At 34.4% G+C, this 10272-nt stretch overlaps 3 protein-coding genes across 4 annotated transcripts; 2 read left to right on the top strand and 1 right to left on the bottom strand.

Moving 5' to 3' along the window:
• The first annotated feature begins 47 nt into the window (after nucleotides 1-47).
• LOC116290943 (uncharacterized) lies at nucleotides 48-3455 on the top strand. 2 transcript variants are annotated; one of them, XM_089032704.1, is made up of 7 exons: nucleotides 48-273; nucleotides 455-531; nucleotides 774-865; nucleotides 979-1084; nucleotides 1811-1915; nucleotides 1992-2194; nucleotides 3218-3455. In XM_089032704.1, exons 1-7 carry the CDS (start codon nucleotides 212-214, stop codon nucleotides 3377-3379), a joined length of 807 nt encoding a protein of 268 aa, XP_088888830.1. In that variant the 5' UTR covers nucleotides 48-211; the 3' UTR covers nucleotides 3380-3455. The 2 variants fall into 2 exon arrangements, with proteins under 2 accessions (XP_088888830.1, XP_088888831.1); XM_089032705.1 differs by lacking the exon at nucleotides 1811-1915.
• Nucleotides 3456-3968: 513 nt separating this feature from the next.
• Nucleotides 3969-6735, top strand: LOC148909784 (uncharacterized). The gene is made up of 7 exons (XM_089032703.1): nucleotides 3969-4750; nucleotides 4928-5004; nucleotides 5311-5402; nucleotides 5493-5598; nucleotides 5809-5913; nucleotides 6143-6345; nucleotides 6571-6735. The coding sequence occupies exons 1-7, from the start codon at nucleotides 4590-4592 to the stop codon at nucleotides 6733-6735; spliced, it is 909 nt and encodes a 302-aa protein (XP_088888829.1). The 5' UTR covers nucleotides 3969-4589.
• Nucleotides 6646-9715, bottom strand: LOC116290935 (histone-lysine N-methyltransferase set-1). Its single transcript, XM_031698061.2, has 7 exons — nucleotides 9583-9715; nucleotides 9418-9485; nucleotides 8939-9336; nucleotides 8698-8788; nucleotides 8137-8196; nucleotides 7673-7863; nucleotides 6646-7544 (listed from the first exon to the last, which is right to left on the bottom strand). Exons 1-7 carry the CDS (start codon nucleotides 9596-9598, stop codon nucleotides 7334-7336), a joined length of 1035 nt encoding a protein of 344 aa, XP_031553921.1. The 5' UTR covers nucleotides 9599-9715; the 3' UTR covers nucleotides 6646-7333.
• Nucleotides 9716-10272: the final 557 nt, after the last annotated feature.

Here is a 10272-nt window from a genome sequence, read left to right as displayed (position 1 = left end):
TATCTTATACCACAGGAACGCCTGGTAAAGATCTGTTTTCAAGAGATATTTTCAAATATCATGTAAAGCATCTTTTGTACGGAATTGCTTGGAAGACTAATCTTTAATCCTATGTCTTGTTCTTTAATCCAGTCACGTTGCAAACGGTCCCGGGAAACGGTGAAGGACGCCTCACATTTTGTAATCAGTCCTTTCTTTTTCATGAACTCACATGATGGCTGATTATACTTCTTTAAAAAAAGTCGACAATGTTTTTAAAGGAAGTGAAGACATGTAAGTCGAAATATTTTCTTTAAGAATATTGTACTTGCGTACTTCCATTTTACAAAGTTATATAACAATGTTTTACAATATTTTATTGTATGATACAAATTTTCAACTCTGAATCTTTTTCAGTATTCCTTTAATATTATATTATATAATAATACTTGAGTTATATGAAAAAATTCTTTAGATTTAGTGGTCTGACAATAGACATGACTACAGAAGACCAGAATTATGACAATGAGCAGTTTGCAACCATGTTGAAAGGTAATGTCATTGTATGTGTAATGTCGGTCAATAAGCCTTTGCAGCTAGAGGTCACATGCTTGGATACCCCATAGCAATGCCATACTGGAGTGTAAGCGTTCCAGGAAACAAAAGCTCCATGGAGGTCAAGCACACGCAACAACCATGACAGCTGCTACAGCAGCAATAAATATGACACAGTCCTGCCTAACCTTATAACACAGCATCACATCGTAGTAGTATTATATTTTTATTATTCATAGAATCGCTCGTCACTTACAAAAGATATGGTGTCAGAGGTGTGTGGTTGAAAATCCCTATTGAGAAATCGTCATTTGTATCAATTACTGCTGAGGTAAGCCATGTACAGTATGGATACTTTTTTTAAACAAGTGTATTGCTCACTCTGCCTGGGAAAGAATCGCTTACTAAAACTACATTAAAACAGGTTTTGTATTTTGTTTTTAGCATGGTTTTGTGTTTCATCATTGTTTTCCATCTTACATCGTGATGACCAAGTGGCTTCCTGAAGATGAACCCAACAAGCTACCAACCTTTGCAACATGTTGTTTAGGTAATGTTTAATAAACGAGCAGGAGTGTTTTATCGGGTATAAAACACGAGGCGCAGCCGAGTGGTTTTAGACCCGATAAACCACGATCTGCGAGATTATTGAACGGCTTAGAAAACTTATGATGTTTGTTCTCATTGTGTACCGATTTTTTTACGAAATGAACCAAGTTTGATAGAGAAAATCCAAGTTAAAGTTTATGCAAATGAAGACGAATCTTTATCAGATATAAAATCACCTTCATGGTCATGATTTCTATTGTGTTTTCTTCATGAATTATTAATGAGTTTTCTAAGTATAAATAAACTGGTACAATATGATATAATAGACTTTATTTACCAGAGAAAAGACATATTAACCCTGAGAGGTGTCTATGACGTACAGCCCTCAAACAGGTAGGAATGAACCATTAGATGTAAAGGGTCTGGTATAGCAGTAGTGTACTCGCACCCTTTCACCTCTGGCATGGGTTCTCTGGTTTGATTTGATCCCAGACTTGGCATCACATGTGGATAGAGTTTTTTAGGTCTCACCCTCGATTTGAGGGTTTTTCTCTGGGTTCCCTCAGTGGTTTTCCTCCCTCAAAAAACCACTCCACAAAAACACTTTAGATTCCAATTCCCAGAGGATATCAATATTTTAGGGTATCAATAACTCTGGAGGATTTGGAGGCTAAGAAACTGAGCTTATTGTTTTAGAACTACTAAAAATATCAACTTTAAATTCAAGGTGTTGGTTGTTTTGTCGTCAGTGATGAGGGGAAAATATTGGTTGTGCAGGAAAAGTTTAGAAATTCAGATTTCTGGAAATTACCTGGAGGAAGGGTAGACCATAGTAAGTAAACTAAAAAATATAATCTCCTCTTGACCCTCAAGAAGTTGAAATGACAAGCTATATTTTTTGTCTTTAGAGGAGGATTTAAGAACTGCTGCAAAGAGAGAGGTTTTAGAGGAAACTGGAATTGAAACTGAATTTGTTTCTTTGGTGTGTTTCCGACATATACCAGACTGTCGTTTTGAGTGTTCAGATTTATGCTTTATCTGCTTATTAAAACCTTTGAGCTCTGAAATAAAGATGGATCCTTCAGAAATATCAGATGCAAGATGGATAGACGTAAGTGTTTGATTATTATGCCTATGTAGAGAGAAAACATCAAGTAAACATTTCAAAGTTAAAAAAGACTAGTTTAATTCTGAACTGTCTCCTGGTTGGCTAAGTTGGTTGGGCAGTGGACTATCAGTTTATCGGTTGCAACTCACTAGGACTGGCAGAATGGGTCATCTATGTGCTCGCTTAAGTTGTGCAGTAAATCTTTTTAATGAGTTACAGTCAAACAAGCTCACGCGTTGACCCCTAGAGTCGATTGATGATTTGAATTTTCGAATTTTGATTTCATTATTCAATTGAAATTTACAACGTTGAAAACGAAGATATGAAAATTCCAATCAACATTCCTAGTTGGGGAGGCCAGAAAATACCTCAACATTATTGATGACATGGAACTGTGTCTCCATTTCGCTCAAGGCGGGAGCGTTCCCTACAAAATTACTGATGATATCCTCCAAGTAATTGAGGCATGGAAATTACAAAACCCAATGCGTATGCTTATGAAATAAGAGAGCGACTTCTGCTCGAAGGTATCTGTAATTTAGATGATTTACCTTCTTCATCACGAGTCGAATAATGAACTGAATTTCCATTTGAATATTGCAATATTGCATTATTCCAGTTCGTACGTATAAGAGGAATAATTGACTAATGATTTCATTAATTGAATCTAAGGGTCAACGCGTGAGCATGTTTGACTGTAAACAAATTTACTTTCTATACAATAAAAAATGTTATTACTGTACCAAAAGGTAAATTTGATTAACTTATTAAAGGGAATTAATTGCTAACAAAATGTCATCCTCTATAAACAAAGTTGATTTACCATTTTATTCATTTACTATAATCACACACACACGCATAAAGTTAAATATATATGCTGTTAAAGGGGAAAATGTGAAAATTTGTGCAGATTCTATTCTTTATATGCTCGAATATTGTGATTAGCTAATTTTTATTTCAATTTGTCTTGGTTGGTATAGTTGCACTGTAACAAGTTCTAATAATAATACTTTTCTGTTTCTGCAGTTGGATGAGTATCTCTCAAGCTCAATTCTAAGTGATGCAAATGAAAAGTTTATTGCTCAACAATACAAAGACCAGAAGTTAAAGATAATTCCTACAGATATGTGTCTGTCAAATAGGGACTATGTCTTTTATTCTATGGAACAGTCTGCCTCAAACTTGTAATATTATAAAAGCTATAATTTACAATAATTTAGTGCTCCAGTATGAAAACTCTGACAATAATATGTATTTAATATGCTATTCTTATTCATTTGTCTTTTGATTGAGGGTCATTTGTATAACCAAAGTGTTTCTACCACAAGCTATATGTCATGGGGTTCCTGTGTATAGTCCAATCAATTAGCATATGCCAGCTGTCAATCATCCCCTTGCATCTGATGTCAAAGCAGCTCAATTTGGAGGACAATACAAAAGAAATTCAATCTCATGAGAATTGGAAACCTATTATTATGTCCTCCAAATTAAGCTGCATTCCGACAGACTGCAAGGTGTCTATCAATGCTACTATTTTCCTAAGTGATTAAGAGTTGAGATGGCGGAGCTAGCTTATCTTGTGACAAAAATTAATCCATATGCATCCTCTATAATTAATATTTCCGTGCAAGCCCTAATGAAAGTTTCAACAAATCAACCATCCATTAACTGTCCATTTACCTTGATGCAATGGCATTTCCATGCTTGGGTTACCTGTGTTGCAAAAAGCCTTATCTGTTTTCAAAGTTGTCCAGACACAAATCTATGACTCTCATTCTCTTGGCCTAATAAATAAATAAATATTTTTTAATAGGGAGTGCCAAAAGCACTTAAGAAGTGTGAGAAGTGACTAGCGTATGGCTTGCGCTTCTCAACTTCAAACATGCTTAACTTCCCTCTATGAGTTCCCCTAATTCTTGGTTAGCAATCATTCAAAATAACAGAAGGCATAAAAATTATTTTGTGACATTATTCTGCAAAATGGCAGCTATGACGTCATGTGCAAACGAAAAAATAATACTCCGCAATTGCATCCTTATTTCTCTCACCATAATCATACATAGAGGTTATCTATATCAGTCGGTAAAAATGCAAAGCCGTATCAGATGTTTTATATAGCCTACTGATTAGTTTTTTATCATTTAATTCTGCAAATAAATGCTCTAACTCTCTCTAAACCCTATCGTACCCAGCGCGAGCAGATGAGAAGTGCTGATACGGCCTCATATCAAACATGTTCTTTTTCCATATCACGCACGTTCTTTGCAGAATTAAATGATAAAACAGTTTACTGTCAGGCTGTATTATTCATCCTAGTCTCCCCCACAGCCGCTTTCAGTGTCGTCACGCAACGCTTTCAGGTCCGCCATCTTGAAAATCTGCTGTGTAACCACCCCTTATGTTGTACTTTACCAGGAACGCCTGTCAAAGATCTGCTTTCAAGACAGGAAGACAAGTTACAATAATATACACGAGAAAAGTTGACGATAATAGTTATATGATGGCTGATTATCAATCTTTAGGAAAAGTCGACAATATTTTTAAAGGGAGTAAAGACATGTAAGTAGATAAATTTTCTTTAAGACTCAAACTTGTATATCAGACAACTTTAAAACTAAATTCCTTTGACAAAGTTACATAACAATATATTATGTATGAACAAATTTTTAATTCAATCCAATATTCCTTATTAAAATGGCTTGATAACAATACTTGAGTTCTGTAATTTTGTTATAGATTTAGTGGTCTTACAATAGACATGGTTACAGAAGACCAGAATTATGACAATGAGCAGTTTGCAACCATGTTGAAAGGTAATGTCAGTGTCTTATTAACTAAATGGGTTGACTTTTCTTGGCCAAAGTCTGCAGAGTACTTCCTGTACTTTTCATTTTTTGTGGTCTCAAGTAAAAAGCAAGTATGGATGTTTTGTTTCCATAAAACAAACAAACAAACCAACCTGAAATCAAAAACATCCTTATCAACAACAACGGCAGCAGCAGTTGTATAATGGCAACAAAAACGAATCATGAATTTTCTTTGCTGGTATTCATAACACAGCCTTATGACACAACATCACATTGCATAATAGTAATTATATATATTTTTATTATTCATAGAATCGCTAGTCAATTACAAAAGATATGGTGTCAGAGGTGTGTGGTTTAAAATCCCTATCAAAAAATCATCATTTGTACCAATTACTGTGGAGGTAAGCCATATATGGATACTTTATATACATTTTTTAAGAGAGGCATTTGCTCACTTTGTTGGTGAAACAGGTTTTGTATTTTGTTTTTAGCATGGTTTTGTGTTCCACCATTGCTTTCCATCTTACATCGTGATGACCAAGTGGCTTCCTGAAGATGAACCCAACAAGCTACCAACCTTTGCAACATGCTTTATAGGTACAAACAAGTTAATAAGAGAGAAACTTAAACAGTGTAAAAAATTTGTACCAATACTAATGTTTTGGACTTTTTATTTTTCCTGACAAAGAATTGTTAAACCTAACCTAACCCTTTGTTTAAGTTTCCTAGTCCCAGCTAGTAATGGCTAGACATTAGTAAGTATTTTAAACGCTAATAAACATTCAAAATATCATCTTTATGTTCCAGGTGTTGCTGGATTTGTTGTTAATGATGAGGGAAAATTATTGGTTGTTCAGGAAAGGTTTAGAAAATCAGATCACTGGAAACTTCCTGGAGGAATGGCAGACCATAGTAAGTATGATAAACACTAAAATCTACTGCCAACTTCCAAGAAGTTAAAATACATTCAAATCATCAAAAGAATGAGGGAAACAATCTCTTGTAGCTTTTTCTACAAATTCAACAAATCCCACTATTTTACTGGTAAAAACTAATTTCAATCCCCCCCCTCTGTCATATGTTATGAACATGCATAACAGTCAAGTGATTTCAGTAATAACAAGCTATTTTTCATCTTTAGAGGAGGATATAAGAACTGCTGGAAAGAGAGAAGTTTTAGAGGAAACTGGAATTGAAACTGAATTTGTTTCTATGGTGTGCTTTCGTCATATACCAGACTTTCGTTTCGAGTGTTCAGATTTATACTTCATCTGCTTATTAAAGCCTTTGAATAATGAAATAAAGAGGGATTCTTCAGAAATATCAGATGCAAAATGGATGGATGTAAGTATTTGATACTACCCAAGGTTCCAGAGGTCGATCACTGTAGTGCTTCTTAGTCATAGCTTTGGTCATCCATAATTAAACCTGCAACTAAGAAGCACTGGAGAGAGAGAGACTCTGGAACCCAGGGTAATTAAGTAAAGAAATGTATATTAAATTACTATCTATGAAAGTATTGGGGGAGTTCAGTAACAAGGTGTGATAATTACTTTTCTTTTTCTTCAGCTGGATGAGTTTCTGTCAAGTCCAATTGTCAACGGTTTAGATAAGTTTGTAGCTCAACAGTACAAAGACCAGAAATTAAAGATGATCCCTACAGATATGTTCATGTTTAATAGGGACATTATCTTTTATACTATGGAACTGCCTCCAGCTTGTAATAAGCTATAATGACAAGAATTTATGGAATCGCTAGGCAATAATTTCCACAATTTCTATGCTGGGAATAGTGCTTTAGTAAAATGAGTACTCTCACTGACAGTAATGCACATCAACATCAGTCTATCAAATTTTGCTTACTCTTACTGCCGCTTCAGTTTTATCTTAAAACCTACATACAATGATTTTAATGTTTTTAATGGACAGCTATTACAATAAAACCTTTTTAAGAAAACAGGACCAGGGATAGGATGAAATAATCATTTATATTTCACAAATATTTATCACAAGGTTTTAAAAATTTAATGTAATCATATTGCTGCAATAATTTTCTTATTTACAATCTCATTGAAGAATAAATAAATATCAAGAATCCAAACATCAGGTGTTTAAAAATGATTGATTAATGTAGATCATGATATTAGATGAATATTGCTCTTTGTGTGCACCTTTGAGCATGCATCCAATGGTAAGTGAACTTAGGTCTAATTATCATGTTCATACACTTGAATGCAAAACATCAGAAGGTTATGGAAGTGATGTACAACCTCCACATCAAACATGTATCCTATCCTTCTCTTAAATGAGTTCTCCTAACTAATAGTGATGCTCAAGCCTGTAGCCAAGGGTGTGAAGCAATGGCATCCTTATTTCTCTCACCATAATCATACAACAGTTCACTGTTAGGCTGTATATCTTTTGCTGCTACAAGTATAAGATAAGGTTTGTCTCTGATGGATATTAGTTTAGTTGTACAGTTGCCATTAATACTGTGGTTGAGTAATCGCCCAAGTCTTCCTGATTCTTGGGTGGCATCCACACTGAAGATAAAAAAATGTGGAAAAAAACCATTACAAACTGGGTCACAAACACAAGACACTAATCAGTTATGTATTACTTAGTAGTGACAAAAACAAAATAATGAAATAATATTATAATGTGATCTTACCAGAATTTTTTGTTTTTGAAGGTGAAGTAATACATATAGCAACCAATGTTTTCATCTTCTGAGTATTCCTTTTCTCTTTTCTTTGCAGTTTCATAATCAATATGTTCTCCATGATATTCACAAACAAAATCTCCTCTTTTGAAAGACCAGAGAGCAAATACTCCTCTTCCTTTACCTTCTACGTTCCTAACCTAAAAAATAATGCCTTCACCATCAGCCACAATATTCACAAATTTTTTCCATTGTCTTGAGCACAGACATTGTTTTTGTAATGTTCATCCTTGTTTGTTAGATTATACACTTTGAACGTTTCATGTCCTAAAGATGGATGCTTAGTCCGAAAGCTCGACAAAATAAAACATTAGGTTGAAAACACATTAATCTAAAAAAATATTTCTAGTTGTTTTCTGTAAAAGTTTTATCTAGTAAATTTTCATTTTTCAATATCAGTATACATTACATACCTCGATTCCTTCTTCTATGCCCTCAAGAACAGCCTTTTCTATTTTGGTTTGTTTTTCTTCCTAATACAAAACACAATCATAAATTAGTGTTAATTTACTAAATATTCTAAAATTTAGACAGACATCAGTTGATTTAAAAAAGTGGGAAACTTGAAGTCAAATTTGAGATGCAATAACTGCTGTAGAACCACTCCTTCTTTGCAAGCCGTAACTGGTAACCCTCTGTTTCTAATTCTCCACTGATTACAAGATTGATATGTTCATAGATACAATCACAATACAGTATGTTATTCAAGTCTACATGTTATGGCTTATTAGTACTAGTCCATTCGTTTATGTGACGAAAAACTTTGAAAGTATATCAGTTTACATGTGGACAGATGTACATGTGTTAGTTTGTCACCATGGAGACCAACACCAGGTGCTTTAATCTTTCGTGGGGTACTACATTCAGTATTGCACAGGAATATTATCTGGAGCCCTCTGGTTTAACTGGATTGTTATGAACATAGTATAGCTACTGCCATGAATGACAAACATTGTGTCATAGGTGATACATACCTCTATCTTAGACTTGACCCTTCTTTCACTTCTTCTTACAGGAAAGTATTTTGTAATTTCAGAGTTCTTGGATTTTTCTTCTTTTATATTTCTGTTGATTGAAAAGGTATCAATAGTTGTTTTATATTTGCTTTCATCATAATCTATAATAGCCTGTTGATACCATCACAGCAAAGCTGTATATGTAGCATATATAAATAATCATCTGCATCATACACAAACATATAGGACCTTCATTTACCCTTTACTTGAGTTAGTTTTAATTTTTCTCTTGGATTTTACAGGAACTGAACCAGAATCTCTTTTTGGACTTAGTAGGGATTGCTTTAGAGGACGTTTATTGCCATCACCAGGTACTTTTTGTTCTTCAGCTACTTCAACTCGTATATCTTTGGAAGGACTTGGAGTTTTGTTTGGATTCACTGCTTTCTGTTCATCAAAGTCAATAGGTTTATCTTTTTCTCGTTCTTTATCTGTGTTTAATATAGAGTCTTCGTTGGTGCTTGTAGGCATCGAGGTATTACTGGGGGATTCTGATGAATTGTTTGTGTCTTTATTACTTGGTGAAACAGGGAAATAGTTCGGTATCTTTGAGTCAACTCCTCCCTGGCCTTCTCCATCGTCTGGTGGTGAACAAGTCTACGAAAGAACAATATTATAGCACGTTATGGGTAAATATAACCAAGCCATGATTACAAAATGCAGTGCTGAGACGATTACCTCTATATTTCCCGTTTCTTGGCTCGATTCTCTAGTTTTCTTGCTTGTATCTTTCTTTGTTTTGTTTCCTGCAAAAAGACAACTTTGTCTGTTAGACACATGATCGCGACCATGAGAAATATAACCGGAAAGGAAAAAAACAACTATCTTGCTTCATACTCTTACTTTTTCTAGGCATCATCGAAGATAATTCTTAACAACTGGGCAATGACAGAAGATGACAGAGAATAAACGAACTCAAAAATACATTTATAATAAAATGCACGTTCAACTTGAACACGGCAAAGATCCAGTTAGCTTCCAAGTCTACGAATAAACCAAGTTTGTATTTTGAAACACGAAATATTATTGGCTGTCAAAAACAATAGTAACTTCCAAGAACCAATCATAGAGGGTTTTATGGAAAAATGTTTCGTACATCGCTCGTAGGTTACGAACCAAGAATCGCTATCAGTCGGTAAAGACTCGGCAATTTACGGAAATCGAAACTTTGGTCCAGAGGTTTGCTCCTACTCCTCCTACTCTACTCTCCAGGCAGATTCAGGCAGTGATGCCATTAATGATGTTTAAAATCTTTCTTCTACGAAAATAATTTTAATTTTTTGTGCAAAGGAACTAGAAATCACTAGAAACAGGATAATTTTAGATCTAAAGATAACTCCAACTTTTTAAAATAATAATTCCAATCACCATTGTATGAATGGTGAAATTTTTTTCCTCTTTAAAAAAGGCATTCAAAACAGGAAGTACGTAGGTAGTGCTCAAATGAAAGATAAGAACAACTTAACTACGCAGGAGAACAAGAATTTTTAAATGAAATAAGCTATTCCATTCTAGAGTGAAACTTTGCCAGTG

This window comes from Actinia tenebrosa, unplaced genomic scaffold (genome assembly GCF_029948245.1).
Source record: "Actinia tenebrosa isolate PJP-AT-01 unplaced genomic scaffold, QUT_ActTen_1.0 PGA_scaffold1__47_contigs__length_23844297, whole genome shotgun sequence".
Taxonomy (NCBI): Eukaryota; Metazoa; Cnidaria; class Anthozoa; order Actiniaria; family Actiniidae; genus Actinia; species Actinia tenebrosa.
The sequence above is the reverse complement of the archived record's forward strand: the minus strand, read 5'-3'. Positions and strand labels throughout refer to the sequence as shown.